The 15,261-nt window shown below is 52.3% G+C and overlaps 8 protein-coding genes across 9 annotated transcripts; 4 read left to right on the forward strand and 4 right to left on the reverse strand.

The window, feature by feature from the left end:
* Positions 1 to 137: 137 nt before the first annotated feature.
* PV07_03909 (uncharacterized protein) lies at positions 138 to 1,264 on the forward strand. The gene is made up of 2 exons (XM_016390670.1): positions 138 to 426; positions 501 to 1,264. The coding sequence occupies exons 1-2, from the start codon at positions 287 to 289 to the stop codon at positions 928 to 930; spliced, it is 570 nt and encodes a 189-aa protein (XP_016252572.1). The 5' UTR covers positions 138 to 286; the 3' UTR covers positions 931 to 1,264.
* Positions 1,265 to 1,710: 446 nt separating this feature from the next.
* PV07_03910 (uncharacterized protein) lies at positions 1,711 to 2,623 on the forward strand. The gene is made up of 2 exons (XM_016390671.1): positions 1,711 to 1,979; positions 2,059 to 2,623. Exons 1-2 carry the CDS (start codon positions 1,879 to 1,881, stop codon positions 2,267 to 2,269), a joined length of 312 nt encoding a protein of 103 aa, XP_016252573.1. The 5' UTR covers positions 1,711 to 1,878; the 3' UTR covers positions 2,270 to 2,623.
* PV07_03911 (uncharacterized protein) lies at positions 2,382 to 3,578 on the reverse strand. The gene is made up of 3 exons (XM_016390672.1): positions 2,923 to 3,578; positions 2,764 to 2,868; positions 2,382 to 2,698 (listed from the first exon to the last, which is right to left on the reverse strand). The coding sequence occupies exons 1-3, from the start codon at positions 3,465 to 3,467 to the stop codon at positions 2,629 to 2,631; spliced, it is 720 nt and encodes a 239-aa protein (XP_016252574.1). The 5' UTR covers positions 3,468 to 3,578; the 3' UTR covers positions 2,382 to 2,628.
* A 227-nt stretch (positions 3,579 to 3,805) lies between these two features.
* On the forward strand, positions 3,806 to 9,046 carry PV07_03912. Of its 2 annotated transcripts, XM_016390674.1 has the most exons (3): positions 3,806 to 4,745; positions 4,867 to 5,108; positions 5,161 to 9,046. In XM_016390674.1, exon 3 carries the CDS (start codon positions 5,431 to 5,433, stop codon positions 8,116 to 8,118), a length of 2,688 nt encoding a protein of 895 aa, XP_016252576.1. In that variant the 5' UTR covers positions 3,806 to 4,745; positions 4,867 to 5,108; positions 5,161 to 5,430; the 3' UTR covers positions 8,119 to 9,046. The 2 variants fall into 2 exon arrangements, with proteins under 2 accessions (XP_016252576.1, XP_016252575.1); XM_016390673.1 differs by having other exon boundaries at positions 4,867 to 9,046.
* Positions 9,046 to 10,814, reverse strand: PV07_03913 (uncharacterized protein). Its single transcript, XM_016390675.1, has 3 exons — positions 10,168 to 10,814; positions 10,031 to 10,109; positions 9,046 to 9,974 (listed from the first exon to the last, which is right to left on the reverse strand). Exons 1-3 carry the CDS (start codon positions 10,797 to 10,799, stop codon positions 9,141 to 9,143), a joined length of 1,545 nt encoding a protein of 514 aa, XP_016252577.1. The 5' UTR covers positions 10,800 to 10,814; the 3' UTR covers positions 9,046 to 9,140.
* Positions 10,815 to 11,723: 909 nt separating this feature from the next.
* PV07_03914 (uncharacterized protein) lies at positions 11,724 to 12,594 on the reverse strand. The gene has a single exon (XM_016390676.1). The coding sequence runs from the start codon at positions 12,209 to 12,211 to the stop codon at positions 11,822 to 11,824; it is 390 nt and encodes a 129-aa protein (XP_016252578.1). The 5' UTR covers positions 12,212 to 12,594; the 3' UTR covers positions 11,724 to 11,821.
* A 152-nt stretch (positions 12,595 to 12,746) lies between these two features.
* On the forward strand, positions 12,747 to 13,902 carry PV07_03915 (uncharacterized protein). The gene has a single exon (XM_016390677.1). It carries the CDS (start codon positions 12,771 to 12,773, stop codon positions 13,761 to 13,763), a length of 993 nt encoding a protein of 330 aa, XP_016252579.1. The 5' UTR covers positions 12,747 to 12,770; the 3' UTR covers positions 13,764 to 13,902.
* Positions 13,543 to 15,063, reverse strand: PV07_03916 (uncharacterized protein). The gene is made up of 4 exons (XM_016390678.1): positions 14,717 to 15,063; positions 14,598 to 14,668; positions 14,329 to 14,539; positions 13,543 to 14,273 (listed from the first exon to the last, which is right to left on the reverse strand). The coding sequence occupies exons 1-4, from the start codon at positions 14,849 to 14,851 to the stop codon at positions 14,178 to 14,180; spliced, it is 513 nt and encodes a 170-aa protein (XP_016252580.1). The 5' UTR covers positions 14,852 to 15,063; the 3' UTR covers positions 13,543 to 14,177.
* Positions 15,064 to 15,261: the final 198 nt, after the last annotated feature.

Genomic DNA, 15,261 nt, shown 5'->3' on the forward strand with positions numbered 1-15,261 from the left:
CACTCCTTTGCGCTCCCACGGGCTGTGCTTTCCGCATCTGGCATAAACTGCAGGGTGGGGGGAGCTCAGTGTTGCACCGCTAAACAATGCATTGAGTCCGCCACGCAACTGGTATGACTCTTCATAACTTGGCAAGGTGTCGGTCTTTTCCAGGACCTGCTGAAATTATCTTCTCTTCTGCGATATACAAACAGTGTGTGCGATATATTGACTTCGCCCAAAGCCAATACCTCTCCCCTAGTACGACAGACCGAGGACATGGAATGTGCCGATCAGCCTCGAGGAAATGGCAACAATCTCACACGTAGAAGACGGAAAAGTCGAAATCTCGACGGCCAGGCTCCTTCTGCGAGGTGCAAGAGCAACCACCGCTGACGAAGCAGCCCTGTACGAGGCATTTTCGGATCCCGAGGTGATGAAGTACATGTAAGTTGTGTCACTACTGTCCGGTGTGGTCACAAATTTCCCTGGAACGTTCTCGCATAACAATCTTTGTGAAGGGGCTCGATACCACACACCTGCCTTACTTCCACAGCAAGATGGCTTTCAACCATGCTCGGCTCTCCGCATAACGGCGTCACGGACTTCATCATCACACTCACGACCCCGGCTGCAGGTTGTCCTGTGGCCGTCGGCAAGATCGGCGTTTGGAAAGACCAGGAGATCGGATTCTTCCTGGCTCGCAAATACTGGGGTAGAGGCATCGCGCAAGAAGCACTTAATGCCGTGATCCCGTACTTCTTCGGCGAGGTAGAAATGAGCGAGATCACGGCAGATGTAGATCCAGACAACGAGTCGTGCATTGGGTTATTGAAAAAGGCCGGGTTTGTGGTGAAAGGATTCGAGGAGAGAACATACAAGGTGGGGGAGAAGTGGTGTGACAGTCTGTACATGATGTTAGAGAAGAAGGCATGGCAAGAAAAAGGCTGATCCAGTAGCCCTCGTCGATTATGCCGTCGACAATCCAATTACGCATGGATGGCTCTCTGCACCATTTCTTCAACAGAGAGGGGAATGTCTTGGATCTGATCTCCGTGCGTCTTGAGGCTGAAGCAGAACATTGGGATCCGTCAAACCTCAGGCAGTGTTTGCAATATCTTTGCTTGCTCTAAGTTCTGCCAGTCCGACCTAAGAATGATGAGTGTGACGATGCCATAAAATCATTCTTTTTTCAATCCGCCGGATTCTGACGAGTGTTTTTAAGGGTGGTCGGTGGAGACGATGCCCGGCACTGACCGTGGGACAAATATGCTCTCAAAGTTGTGCAGGCCTGCATCGCGATTCATTGCAATCTCAAGAGAAGCATGCAGCCACCCCTGTACGGGCCAGAAGGACAATGTTAGGATGATATTCCTAAGAGATGGATTTGAAGCACCAGCCAGTCTCAAACTGTGTCCGTTCGTTTTCCACACCCCCGTTTCATACCCCCGTAGGCACGAGAGAGATGGTCGTTCGCTCACTACATTGTCAACGTTCCTCGTAGTGGTTCGAATGGCTGCATCAGCATTCAAAATCACGTATTGAGAAAGCTCACCTCGCGCTCTCAATCTGACATAGTGCCATGGCGACGACATCGTCTTTCGAGGCGCGATGAAGACCGCGGAGGAAGCAGCAACTGTCCATGAAGGCAACGTGAGATTGCCTGAGGTGCATGGTGGTCCGAATGCGCATAATCTGACCCTAAATTACCTGCCGTCTTATTGGCCACATCGCCAGACTGCGCTTTTGTATCATCCCCGCAGCCGTACCGCATCTTCGAAGCTCAAAGCTCATTTTCCAGCACTGCACGACGACATTGAACTTCTTTCCCCAGCTTGAAAACCACCAGCCTCAGCACCTCGACTTCGTTGCGCTCGATCTTCCTCCACGAAGGGCAAGATGCCTTCCTACGAACACTTTCAAAGCTCCGGCCGGACGCCTCTGCGTGTCTACAACAAGCAGCCAACATACGAGACCTACGTTTCACCCTATGGACCAAAGTACGTTCATTTCGCCCTCTGCTCTACTCCCCCTTGGCGATGCTTCTCGCTGGTCCGGAGCTAAATTGGATGCTTGCAGAACTAAACACGTCCCCAATTTCATGGGCCTGAGCATGGGCAAAGCCCTCCGTTTCGGCTATATCGCTTCGGGTTTCGGCGTTGCGGCAGGTGTCTTTGCAGTCTTTTTCTTCGGCGAAGTTCCCCGCGTGAGGCAAGATATTCTGTCCAAGCTTCCCGTCATCGGCAACTACTGGATCAGGGAGGTGCCGCCGGAGGATAACCCCTTCTAGGGGATTTATGCTGTGAAGGAGTGGGGAGCTTGGGAACAAGGAGTTGCAGCAGAGAGAGGAGGTGGGCTAAAGATATGGCGAGAGCAATTGGGGATGATTGTACATATTAGATTGCAGAGGGACGGTTGCATGCAGCGACTGGACGGAACGTCTAGGTTAAAGAACGCCCGTCCGGGGGAGGGAAGACCCATCAAGACCATGCGATAAAATCAATGAAAGGCTTTGTTTTCACGGCTTGCATCAACCACTATCAGATGTGGAATGACAGTATATCAATGCTGTAAATTCCGTTTCCGTTTCCGTTTTCCGGATTGTATGTACAACTTCGGAGACCCTCAAGTAATATGCGATGAGAGACACTAGGTTCTTTCGCCGCGTTCAAAGTACACCCATTGACCTGTGGGGGTCTTTTCTTCCAGATCTTCCCATCTAAAAGTTGTTAGCAAGTACAAGACGGGAAAACGGGAGTGATAGAGACGCTAGGGAAGACGTACACTTGATGTCGCAGCATCTCATCCACCAGTTCCAGCTCTCCTTCGGCAACCTGGATGACTTCTTCAATCAAGCCAGCACCAATCTTTTGCTCGATCCCCTCGATCCTACATTCGATTAGCAACGGCATACCAGGCTCGAGCTTGGAAACGGAAACGTACTGCTCTCTCGTCAACGGTGGTTCCACCTCCAGATCCTCTACGGTCGGCGGAATCCCTTCCTTGTCCTCGAGATCCTTTTCTCGCACTTCATCACTGACGGCTCTCGCTTTCGTCTCTGCCTGGGCCATCGTGTTTGGTCCCTCATATTTCGCATCCCGTCTCGTGATCTTGCCATCCCAATTGTCCACTGGTTCCACATGCAGCTTCTCGCTACCAAATGAGCCATCTTCGTTCAAGAATTTGCTGAAAGCTTTCGGACTAGCTTCGATCTGCTTGCGCACCCGTTCCAGCCATTGTTCGTGTCCTTCTGGCTTTACTGCCTCGATGATCTCCAGGCGCTGTTTTGTGAGAGCCTCGGTGGATTGCCGGTAAACGGAGCTTTTGGGCAGTTGGGCGAGCTTATTGAGGGTTTGCCGGTAGGTGTAGATGAGGGCAGGACGAGGGGACGGGTGTGTTGTGAGACCAGTGAGGCCTGTGGGGGAATTGGCTTCGAGGTATTTCGAGGCTGATCTGACAGTCGCGAAAAGCCGCGACGTCGCTCGCATCGTGAAAGAGAGGAGAAGGGGTAGCTATGCGAAGAAGAATAGTTGCTTCACGATGTCGCCCAACGTGGCTGTTTCGCTGCGAATGTATTGAGCTTAAAGCTTCGATTGTTCATTGACGTCGAGAAGCGTTCGCACGCGTAGCAGCTCGTGGTTCAGTGCCTATCCGTAGCTGGGCTTACGGTGGACTGCTGGTGAAACTGATGCAAACTATCACAGCGCCCTCGGATTTTGTTGCCGGAAGTTGCGGGCTTGTGGCCCCCCTAGCTTCGATCTGCGGTGCACAACCATGCCCGCCACAATCGATCCACATACATCAGGTACGCTATGTGACTTGAGCGGGATCCTAAGCATCTTGGGCGTTCCAGACCCGGGACAGAGTTCTCTCATGGCCCTTGTAACGGGCTCACCCTGCGCTCTCCTGCGCTGCGTTGGTAGCGAGGAACATTGCTCAATGTTTTGTCACTGCGCTTTTCTTTCAAGTGGGGCGGCCTACTTGGTTCTCGAACCCGCTGCACTGCAAGACTTAGAGTATTGACCGTTCTTATCTCACTTCCACGTTGCTCGATCTCTGTTGCCTGCGCTGTACGCTCCCTTTCCTGCGCCTTCCGCTATGGTGACGAGTTGTCTGCCGGCTCTCCTCGGGAGAGAGACTTGAATCTGTGAGGAGCATCAGGAACCCGAGAACAGGAGGACCTCTCATACACGCGGCGCGCCATGGTGGTCACGGCAGAAGGCGGTGCGGCTTTCGCCCAACCGACAGACGGTCAGATGGACGACGCACGGAGGGCTCGAGAGTTCTACCACTACTTTCAACCAGACAATCTCTTCCATCCTCACCTCCGCCGTCGCCCCTCGGTTCTCCATGTCGCCAGCGATGAGGTCCCTAATCTATGCAAGGCGCTCTCTCCCCTGTGCCAATTGACAGCGCTTCGCTTGAAAGTCCGGAAAGCAATGATCAATGTCATGGATCGCGACGTCATGTATTCCCTGAGTGAAGCCACCAAAATCTCCACAGATGAGGGCGAAGAGATCTATGAATTTGTTGAAGATCCTATACTCTTGGACTGCAGCTCAGTACCGCTCAAGGGTAGAATTTGTGATATGACCGTCCGGCTCGACAATAAAGACCAAAACGATGTACCGAAGTTCGTGATCAACGACCTTGCCAAATCCCAGTTCGCCCATATGGAAATCATCTCGGGGCCCCCATACTACAGATTTTATGCAGGCGTGCCGGTCACAACAAGAGACGGGGTCAATATTGGCAGTCTCGCTGTTGTAAGCCTCTCCTCCCTTTCTTTGAGTTCATGTTGTTTAGCTTTCGGCAAAGGCTACAAGACCTGTGATTGCTCTCTCGGATTCATCTGGAACCACGAAGCTAACGCCATGCAATGTAAAGATGGACACCCAACCTCGCCCAAACGGGTTGACCCCTGCCGAGGAGTCGTACCTTGCGTCGACCGCGCAACAGATAATGGTCTTTCTGGAGACCAACCGACAAGCGATAGAAGGACGCCAGTCTCGCCGAATGGCTGAAGGTCTTGAAGCCTTTATTGCCGGTCGCAAAAGTATCCACGGCGAGAAAGCAGGATTCCTCCACAGTCCTCTTTTCAAGAAGAGGTCGAAGTTTGCTTATGGCCTGTCAGTGCCTCTGGAAAATGACCCATCTCCACTACTAAAATCGCCCGGTCAGGCTGAGTCCAGCTCTCGAAATCAGACCACCGTCGCTCTCGAACACGCCGAAGATCTCAGCACATCGGATTCCTCAGATGCGGATGACTTGAATGGCAACTCCGAAACCGACGGTGAGTCAAGGACACACACGAAAACCTTTGCAAGAGCTGCGAATCTGCTGCGAGAATGCCTAGGAGATCTGGGTGAAGAGGGCGCTGTCGCATTTGTGACCGTGGGTGCTCGCTTGCGTAACCCAAATAAAAAGAATGGTAATACTCATGGCCAGGCTATGGGGACAGTCAAGGGAGAGGCTCAGTCGTCGACAAAGTCCTCGTTTATCGCATACTCAACGCTTTCCAATCCAGTCATACCGGAAAAGGGGTTGGATGAGAGGGTGAACGGTCTAGATGGGGATTTGCTGCAGGATCTTATCAAACGATATCCCGGTGGTCGCTTATTCACTCTAGAATGGAACGCATCATCCTCGTCTGAAGATGATATAGAGTCGTCGGGCAGACTCAGGAGCCCCCCAAATCAGTCGCGCATGCACAGTCATCGGAAACAGCTGGAAGTGAGGGCTATCCGCACCGCCTTTCCTTGCGCGGGACAAGTCCTCTTCACGCCTCTGTGGGATGCCACAACTGGATCGTTTGCATATGGTTGCTTCGTCGCGACAGCTTTGGAGACACGATCCTTCAACCCCTCCATTGAATTGCCCTTTCTCAACTCTTTCTGCAGTACACTGATGGGCGAGTGCTCGCGGTTGGACACAATGATTGCCGATAGGCAAAAATCCGACTTCGTCGGCACGATATCTCACGAAATGCGGAGCCCATTACATGGGTTGCTTGCCAGTGTCGAGTTCCTTGCTGAGACAGATCTCTCCGGATTTCAGAGATCTCTTATTTCTACCATTGATTCCTGTGGGCGAACGCTTCTGGATACCATCAACCACGTCCTGGATTTCTCGAAAATCAACTCGTTTCAAAAGCACTGGCAAGCTTCGAATAAGAAACATTCGCACGGATCACGTCGCCATAACTTTTTAGGCCCTGATAATTCTTCCAAGTCTATATCCCACGGCGCTCCTGCACTGCTGCAACTACTTGGCGTTATAGACGTGTCGGCCGTGTTGGAGGAAGTCGTCGATGGTTTGGTTCTTGGTTATACATACACATCTGGATTGGACCTAACGGATATGCCACGAGATGCATCAGGTCGAGCAAGGAGAGGACGGTCCGAAAACCACTGTGTCGACCCTGTGAAGATCACATTGGACGTGCAGAAAGCCGATTGGACGTTCTTAACCCAGCCAGGGGCAGTCCGCCGCATCATCATGAATCTCACCGGAAACGCCATCAAATATACAAGCCGGGGGACGATCAAGGTGCGACTCCAACTGCAGACTTCCCAACAGGAAAAGGGCAACGACGTGATGGTGTTGACGGTGGCGGATACTGGAAAGGGTATCTCGCAGGAGTTCTTATCTACCAAGCTCTTTGTACCATTTGCGCAAGAAAATGCACTGGCCCCAGGAACTGGGCTTGGGTTGAGCATTGTCCGCAGCATCATCCTGATGCTGGGCGGTTCGATTGACGTGAAAAGCAAATTAAACGAAGGGACAACGGTGGAAGTTGTACTACCCATCAAGAGACCTTTGCCGGGGCAGACTTCCACGCAGACCACTCCTTACTCTGACGGTGCCAGCGGCCTGAATTCTACTGGCAGCTCCAATGCCGACAATTCTATTTCTCTGTTGAGAGATGAATGGTCGGAAGCGGCGGTAACGTTCTGGCAGTCGGAACTGGAGCCAGACGGCGACCTCCCACGCATCGTTGAGTCGTATGTGCAGGACTGGTACAATCTTCCATTCCTGGACCAGCAACTTTGTGATAGCTGCGCCGTTGTTATTGCAGAGGAGGAGAACTTGGAACTTTTGCTCAACAGGTTGGTGGCGACGCCTGGGCGACGTCCAGCATTGGTGGTAATGTGCTCGGTTCTGTCCAGGCACAGCGTGGCACTGGTACAGTCACTGGAAGAACGCATTTGCAGTGCTGTGGAATTTGTTTCAGAGCCTTGTGGTCCTCACAAACTGGCTCGCAGCATACGGCTGGCTCTCGAAAAGCAAGCGGCTGTGCGGTCACGATTCTCGCTGGCGGTCAATCAACAAGTCGTACTTCCGAACGTTGATCTTGCAAGCATGACTCCTGGTACAACGGAAACAGAGTCGGTGGTGGAAGACTTGGCTGAGATGGACCTCAACTCGCCTGGTGAGACTGATAACGCCAAGATGGTCCAGGCAACCGAGACTTTCGCTGCGTCCCAAGCGAGCCACAATGCGCAGATGGCGATCCATGATCCCATAACCGCTCTGCGGACGCCGAGAAATCATGTCAGCGAAGGAGAATCCTTCCCCTTCCCTTCGCACAGTCAAGAGAGCTCGAGGATGCGTCGCGAGAGCGATCGATGGTCCATTCACATGAGCCCAAGCAACCCAGCCTCGCCCTATGAAGCACCAAATATTCGCTCAAGGGCTCCCTCTCTACCACAGCCAGCCACTGGCAGAGTAGATCCGCATATTCTCCTGGTGGACGATAATAAAATCAATCTGAAACTGCTCGAAACGTTCTTGAAGACAAAGAGAAAATACGGCCGAATCAAACAAGCAGAGGATGGTCAGCAGGCCGTTGACGCCGTCCAAGCGGCCAAGGAGCCTTTCGACATTATCTTTATGGATATTTCGATGCCAGTGCTGGACGGATTTGAGGCCACCCGTGCCATTCGTCAGTTCGAAGACCTCCGCGGCTGTAAACCTGGTGCCATGATCATCGCCTTGACTGGATTGGCTAGTGCGAGAGACCAAAGTGAGGTTTTCAGCAGCGGATGCGACATATATATGACGAAGCCTGTGAGCTTCAAAGAGGTCGGTAAACTTCTGAACAACTGGGAGGCCCATAAAAATATCGACTCAACTTGAGGCGTATGATTTTCCAGCATGGGCCTTCTCTTCTTGGTGAGAGACGCCAGATGCGTCCCGGGACTTTCGCCTTCCTCCAGGTGGTGGAAGGGGCCTCAACCTCTTCACCCCCTGAGTCTTTTCAGGCGTTCTCAGCTCCACAGGTCCAGCCGCCAGATGTGACTGCCCTTGCCTCAACGCAGATCAAGCTGATGATGCTGGAGGCGGGTGTCACAACGCAGAATAGGTGCCGAAAAAGAAAAATGAGCGTGAAGTCCCAACAGCCTTTTTCCATCTGGGGCAGTGTTCGTCGCTGCAACTAGGCGACAGAGATACTTCTGCTACAAGCAGTTGTCATGTGAGGGATATTCAATGAGCCATTGTATGCGCCACTGTATCGCCCGGACCCAGTGGATTTAATGCCAAGGTGATGGTGCCATCTTGTGCGAACAGACAAACAGAAATTCGTGGTGGATGCGAGCATCGACGGGATCGTGGCCTTCGAACGAGGCTTCAAAGCTATGGGAACTGCAGGCAGACGATTCTCGCAACAGTTGGCTGCATCACTAACCCCCCAAGTGGCTGTCCAAAGCTGCCATAGTGCAATCAAATCCATGATGTCCTACTTTCTCCACATTCTCTGCTTTCAGCATGTATTGCTGGAATGGCTCTGCGCCCGATCCTATATCCGCATGTTGACTGGTGCATTCCATCTACAGTGCACATCTTTGCCATCACGGTTTTTTTTTTATGTATATCTATGTATTGTGGTGAAACCCCACTCGCTCAAGGCAAAACGAATGCAGGATGTACCAGGGATGGCAACAGTACGTGCGCCCAGGCAACGGACAAGCGCAGATCCGAGTTGATCGATTGACCCTAGCCTCTAAGGGAAGAGAAACGAACAGTTGATACACATTGCTCGTACAAGTAAAACTACAAGTAACCCTCCCACGTCTATGTAGCTCTCACGCAGACCGTTCTCATAATCAGGGGCACACCCAGGCATGTTGTACTATAGCAACTTTTCACTCCTTTTGTTTTCAAGAGGTCGCAAAGTTCAGCCCGCCAGCCACCATCCTCAACCTCTTGCCAAAGAACTGCAGGAAGACAATCAAGCAAAAGGCAAATGCGCAGATGGCGGCCTGGATGCCGAAGCTGACTTTGGTGCCCTGCGCGTTCGCCCAGGTGACCTGGAAATAGCTGATGATGAAGCCGCCGGTGGTGCGGCAGAAGTTGACCCACGAGGCGGTCTCGCCCGAGGCCTCGGGGTAGCTGTCCAGGTTGTAGGCGTTCAGGCCGACGGTGGTGACCATGATGCCGAAGACGTAGAGGCCCCAGAAGACCGAGGTCACCATGTAGTGGTAGCCGTCTTCGAGGGCGAAGCCCAGCCCCACGAGGCCGGCGAGCATGAAGGGCGTGGACACCCACATGGCGCGCAGGCGCACCTCGGGCTCGAAGTGGCCCTTGTGCTTGCGGATGTAGCTTGTGGCGATGAAGTCGTGCAGCCAGTGGCCCGTGACCTCGCCTATGAGGGCGGCGACGATGGGAGTGAAGTAGAAGTATCCAATCTGTTTGGGGCCGAAGTTGTAGAGCGGCGTGAGGAAGATGGAGAGGGTGGTGTTGATGCCAACGACCCAGGCGAAGGTGAGGAGATAGTAGAAGCATGAGATGAAGACGGTGGGCTTCAAGATGACTTTGACGGGTCGCATGAGTGCTTGAGAGAGCGTGTTGCGCACATGGCGGGATTTCCATTGCGAAATGCCTAGGAGGCGAGAGACGTGGCTGCCTCGAGGTGGTTGGGAGTCCTGGGGAATTCGGCGATCATAGTAGGTTTCCTCAACGAACAAGATGATCAGGACAAGACAGAGGGAGGTCTGGTGGTGTTGTAAGATGTCAGTGCTGGGCAGGTCTCTGGTAGATGCGATCTTACCTCCGCAACGTACACCCAGAAAGGGACTTGCCAGGGCTGGGTGCTGATAATGAAAGCGGCAAACAATGGGCCGAAATATCTATGGCGACCTGTCAGTCTCTCGACAAAGTTGACTTGAAACTAGCACAGGGACTTACGGGGACAAAATGATAAACGCCGCCCAGATATTGATTTTCCTCGCTCTTTCGTGGAAAAAGAACATGTCATAGATGAACATGAGGCCGCCGCCTTGGGCAACAGTGCTGAAGAAGCCATTCAGGATTCGCGCGGCCATGAAGGACTCGAATGATTTTGCAGCTGCACACCATATCGCTGTCGCTGTGGCGAGCACCATAAAGTAGAACAGCACAGGAAGCCGACCGAAGTAGGCTGACAGCGCCACGACGACAACACCCCCAGCACCCAACATGAAGACGTTGCCGACTTGAGAATGATTGACGTGGTCGGGGGTCATGTTCCAAATTGCGGCTTGCGGAAGCAACGTAACTGCTCCTGTCGCACTGCCATAGTCTGGCAGGAATGCTGTCATGGAGATGATGATCAAGATGATGTGCTTTTTGAAGCGGCTCCAGTTGAGAGGGTCGTTAGGGTCGGCGGAGGGCTGAGGCAAGAGGATCGTATGGCCATCGCGGGCTCGTTTGAGGTTTGCGTGCTCAGGATCGCTGGCGTCGATAACATAGCCTTCTGCGTTCTTGAACTCGTGCAGCTCCGTGACGTTCTCAACAGCTGTAGGCTGGCCAATTTCCTTGTCTTCCGCCATGACTGTCATTGCGACGAACAAGGGAAGAACTATATTGGTATTGCAAAGCACCTGAATGTGTTTTCTTCCACGCCGAATACCTCCAGGAAGCTGGGGAGGAAGAGAGTCAACTCCATCTGGGGAAGCGGACACTTTTTATCAAGAAGGAGAAGCATACTCTCGGGTGGACTCGTGGCCGTTTCTCCAGGCCAGAGCACGACCCGCATATCGTCCATGAAGATGTCCAGACCCGATATGGAGAAAACACTGTGGAGAAGCCATCAAGAATGCCCCGGATAGACGATCATGGGAGTATGTGCGGAATATACCCCACATTGCCCCCATTACTTTTCCGGGGCTGCGAGTAGGAGAAGCATTGCCCAAGACTGGGCCTTGTCGCCCTCGCTTAGCCCTGAAAGGGTGATTCCAATGGAAAGACGACATCGGCAATGGGAAGTATGCGAGCCTGGCCAGCATCCGAACCATAACGATGTGAGTTGATTCGTCTCCATTAGACATGTATGACGAAGCACCAAGGTTTTCTCTCGAGCTTTGTCGTTCCAGTCCGAAAGACCCCATCTCGATACCCGTCATTTCTGATGAATTGACTCGAGGGAAAGTTCTTCCCGTTGGCCTCCTCGATGGCTTATTCAGATCGTAAGCGAGAACTGCTATTAGGAAAGGGCAGCGACATTCTGATTGGGCTAGTCGACGACAATTTGAACCCGACGCATCAATGGTGATCGTGATCGTGCAAAGCATTCGGCCGAAGGAGGCTGTCTAGTTCGGGAGTCGAATATGCCGTCCCTCGGAGGGTATCCCAACTTCCTAAGACGAAGCCGTCTCGCGAACGGACTGATGATTCACGGTAACCGCCTGTTGCTCCAATGTACCCTCTTCGCCGCGGAGTATTCAAAAGACTAGGAGGCCGGATGCCAGTACCTCTTGGCCCGGAAGACGAGCCAGTCGGCTGCAGAATGAAACCTCAGTGAGAAGAAAACCTAACCTCCGTAATGTTGGCAGTCTAATCCTTTACGCATCGACAAATTGGATTAATCCGGCCCAAGTCTCGATTGCTCTGATGAAAAGCCTCGATCCAGGAGATTAAGAGGTTGCGACCTTAACACTCGACGCTCCAGTTGTCTTCGAACCTTGGTCCGAGGTGTCCAATCTCGATTGTGAAGGGCGAGACAAGCCATCCCGTGGAGCGCGTGCACCCGGTAAGCTGCGTGAAAAACCAAAATGTTTATTGATCGCCTGACCTGTGGCACAATAGCCATATCCATGAATCCTGATCCAGAGATGTGTTCACCTCCAACTTTGCGTCGAGGGCCCTTTGGGTTGTTAAACGTTGTCGCTTTCGATGCAGTAGCACAATCTCTGACAGATTTCTCTCCAATGACTACCATACTTCTCTTCTTCCTCCTTGGAACCGAATGCATGTGCTTTGCGTTCAAAAAGGATATCGGCTTTATTCCCAGACATGGGTCGGTAGCGGAAAGGAGTCAATGCAGAGTCGGCCAGTGATAGGCTCATATTGGAAAATGGAAACTGCGTGTTGGGAGCTGGTATCAATGCTGTACGAAATTGACTGCGAGGCCCCTGCCCTCAGGCGACGCAGAGACGCAGAAAGCGGACCAGACACGGTTCTGCATACAAGATGTATATTTCGTACGGTCTTTGTGCACTTTCACCTCCATGATCTTTTTTATTTGAAAGCTGTAGGTACACGAGAGAAGCTTGAACAGGGAGAGGATACTGTACAAGCGGCAATGGGTTAAGTAGAGGCGCAAGATGTAGTGAGCGGTCCAGGAGCGAGAAGGAGAGAAAGCAGTTGTGAGGGAAGAAGTGTATGTGCTCAGTACTGAGATGTTTTCCCGCTCCGCGCCATCTCGGTCTCGGTGAAATGAGCCTCCGAAAGATATCAACATGACAACATCTGACCTTCGATCTTGGTTTTGTCGACAACATGCTCCTCTAGGAGCCTTTTCGATCGGTAGGATGTCACCCCTTCGAGGCCCTTTCGGTCTATGGCCTCGAGGAGGAGCCAGCCTTGGCCCTTCTTCTGTCATCCCCCGTGTTCGTTTCCGTAACTTCCACTCATCTCATCCCACGCAATATCCGCTCTCCCGCCCTCTGCCCAAAGGCACCTGGGACAGCCACATGCACGTTGTGGACCCGACTCGCTTTCCTTTGGCCGCCAATGCACAGTATCAACCGCATCCACATACACTCGCAGATGCCAAAGCCTTTTACTCTCAGTACGGCATCGAGAACATGGTGCTCGTGCAACCGTCAATTTACGGCGACGACAATTCATGTATGCTGGAAGCACTTGAAGAATTGACGCCCAAACATGGGCGCGCCGTGGTAGGCTTGAATCCAGAGACCATCGATGCAAAGACGCTGGAGAAGTGGCATGCCCTTGGCGTGCGAGGAGCCAGGTTGAATCTTGTGAGCGTGGGGAGAGAGATCACCGAGGATGAGCTGCGAGCTGAGCTGAAGAGCTATGCGAAAGTGTTACGGCCCTTCAACTGGGTTCTTCAACTCTACATCCCCTTGAAACTGGCATTGCCACTGGTGAACGTCGTCCCAGACCTAGGGATTAAAATCTGCATTGATCATTTCGGATGGCCTGTTCTTCCGGAACGATTGGATCCATCCACGACCCTTTATCCATACGACATGCAAGGCTTCGCGTCCCTGATGAATCTACTTCAGGATGGTAGGACGTGGGTGAAGCTCTCGGCGCCATATCGACTTTCCAAAGACCCGGAGATGAGAGACTTGGATCCCATTGGCAGGGAGTTGGTCATCAAAGGTGCGGATCGTGTTGTCTATGCGACGGATTGGCCGCATACAAGGTTTGAGAATGTCAACTCAGACCCGTTTATTGAGAAATGCTATGGATGGTGCAATGGCGACGACACATTAATCGAGAAGCTATTTCGAAGCAATGCTGAGAACCTTTGGGATGTGTCCTCGGATATGTAGAGCTTATCCAGCCTTGTTCGACTTGATCCATCTGTCCCAAGTGCTAGGCGTTGGCATGATTGCACCCCTGATTAGCCACGTGTTTTTGGACGTTTGAGACGGGAACCCTTTTCGTAAATGGAGAGATTCTCTATCCACATGCAAGACAAGGCTCCTTAAAGCAACATGTGAGATCGCCTGTCTGCGCAGTCGTTGCATTCGAAAGCTCCACTAGCGGGCTAATTCATTACTAGCAAGTCCCTCAGGCTGTGCCTGGTGCTAAAAGATCCCTTGTAAACGCCTGGCATGAAAGACGCAGCTGAAACAGATAGTTGAACACAATTTTGGATCGTGATAGCTCGACCACCTTCGTAGCCTTCTCAGATGGCAAGCTCAAAATCTTCCTCCTCCATCTGAGTCCAGGTGTAGATCTCTCTAAGGTCTGCTGAAGAAGACGGTACTCTCCATGCATGAGATCTTCTCCTTGTCAACCGTATTGACATCGGCAAGAACAGTGTACTTCCCAGGTGGCTAGAGGAAGTGTTAATAGCTTATCTCTACCAGATAGGTGTTCGTGCAAACTCACCACTTGCTTTGGGATATCGACTTCCTTCTTCAGCGTCATGACACCTTCCTTGAGAGGGCAGGTAATATCAATCTTGGGTAGATTATCACAGAGGTCTGCTTCTTGCTTGATGAGGGTAATGAGCCCATATTTGACTTGAAGGAAGACAGTAGCGCCTGGGTCGATATCTTTTGAAAAGGTTCCATTCGCCGTGATGGTTAATTTTTGGCCTCTAACACATAATATTAGATCGGAGAATTCATTGCTCTTAGGAATTCTGTATGACGTACGGGAGCGGTGGGTTGGGTGACAGGTCAACATAGTCGACGGTGAGGATATAGTCCTTGGGGTCGGCGCAGAACTAGATATTGGTGAGAAGAAGCTCCGCCTTCGATTGCAGACAACTAACATTGAGGGGATTCTTGCCGGGAACCTTGAACTTGGGTTCCTCGTCCACGAGAGCATTCTGTCCGCCAAACAGAGATCGAGAAGATACCGCAGACACGGCGGTAAGGAGCGATAAGAGGATGGCCGAGACCTTCATGGCGACGAATCTGGAGGATCAGAGGGGCCTGCACAAAGAAGAATATATCGTGACCCTCCTAGAGTATAGGTTGCACAAGTGAGTCTGGTGGTGGTCGATATCGCAGAGAAAAAGAGAAGTGACGGCACAACCAAGAGGCTTTTGTCGGCAGGTCGATGGGTGACGGGGATTCGGTGACGAGTGGCGCAGGCGCATGACTTGCTTTCCCCAGGCGTTGCACTGGCCACCGATAGGAGGCAGGTGTGCCGGCGATTATATGAGAATCTTGCGTCACTAGGGCGCGAGGGGCGCAGGAACTACGCTTACCCGCAAAATGCTTCACAGTATTTTGCTACGGAGCATCAAAGGAGTCCCTCGTGGGCAAGTCCGCCAGCGGAAGCAGCAGGGGGCTGCCAAGGACTCCTGATGCA

The sequence above is a fragment of the Cladophialophora immunda genome (assembly GCF_000835495.1).
Source record: "Cladophialophora immunda strain CBS 83496 unplaced genomic scaffold supercont1.2, whole genome shotgun sequence".
In the NCBI taxonomy this organism is placed as follows: Eukaryota; Fungi; Ascomycota; class Eurotiomycetes; order Chaetothyriales; family Herpotrichiellaceae; genus Cladophialophora; species Cladophialophora immunda.

Coding starts and splice junctions, on each gene's coding strand:
- PV07_03909 (XM_016390670.1), top strand. CDS start 287: ATGGCAACAATCTCACACGTAGAAGACGGAAAAGTCGAAATCTCGACG. Junction 427..500: donor CCCGAGGTGATGAAGTACAT/GTAAGTTGTGTC, acceptor ATCTTTGTGAAG/GGGCTCGATACCACACACCT.
- PV07_03910 (XM_016390671.1), top strand. CDS start 1,879: ATGCCTTCCTACGAACACTTTCAAAGCTCCGGCCGGACGCCTCTGCGT. Junction 1,980..2,058: donor GTTTCACCCTATGGACCAAA/GTACGTTCATTT, acceptor GGATGCTTGCAG/AACTAAACACGTCCCCAATT.
- PV07_03911 (XM_016390672.1), bottom strand. CDS start 3,467: ATGCGAGCGACGTCGCGGCTTTTCGCGACTGTCAGATCAGCCTCGAAA. Junction 2,869..2,922: donor CCACCGTTGACGAGAGAGCA/GTACGTTTCCGT, acceptor AATCGAATGTAG/GATCGAGGGGATCGAGCAAA. Junction 2,699..2,763: donor GAGATGCTGCGACATCAAGT/GTACGTCTTCCC, acceptor AACAACTTTTAG/ATGGGAAGATCTGGAAGAAA.
- PV07_03912 (XM_016390673.1), top strand. CDS start 4,182: ATGGTGGTCACGGCAGAAGGCGGTGCGGCTTTCGCCCAACCGACAGAC. Junction 4,746..4,866: donor ATATTGGCAGTCTCGCTGTT/GTAAGCCTCTCC, acceptor TGCAATGTAAAG/ATGGACACCCAACCTCGCCC.
- PV07_03913 (XM_016390675.1), bottom strand. CDS start 10,799: ATGACAGTCATGGCGGAAGACAAGGAAATTGGCCAGCCTACAGCTGTT. Junction 10,110..10,167: donor GCGTTTATCATTTTGTCCCC/GTAAGTCCCTGT, acceptor AGGTCGCCATAG/ATATTTCGGCCCATTGTTTG. Junction 9,975..10,030: donor TCTGGGTGTACGTTGCGGAG/GTAAGATCGCAT, acceptor CAACACCACCAG/ACCTCCCTCTGTCTTGTCCT.
- PV07_03914 (XM_016390676.1), bottom strand. CDS start 12,211: ATGCATTCGGTTCCAAGGAGGAAGAAGAGAAGTATGGTAGTCATTGGA.
- PV07_03915 (XM_016390677.1), top strand. CDS start 12,771: ATGTCACCCCTTCGAGGCCCTTTCGGTCTATGGCCTCGAGGAGGAGCC.
- PV07_03916 (XM_016390678.1), bottom strand. CDS start 14,851: ATGAAGGTCTCGGCCATCCTCTTATCGCTCCTTACCGCCGTGTCTGCG. Junction 14,669..14,716: donor CCGGCAAGAATCCCCTCAAT/GTTAGTTGTCTG, acceptor ACCAATATCTAG/TTCTGCGCCGACCCCAAGGA. Junction 14,540..14,597: donor TCACCCAACCCACCGCTCCC/GTACGTCATACA, acceptor ATTATGTGTTAG/AGGCCAAAAATTAACCATCA.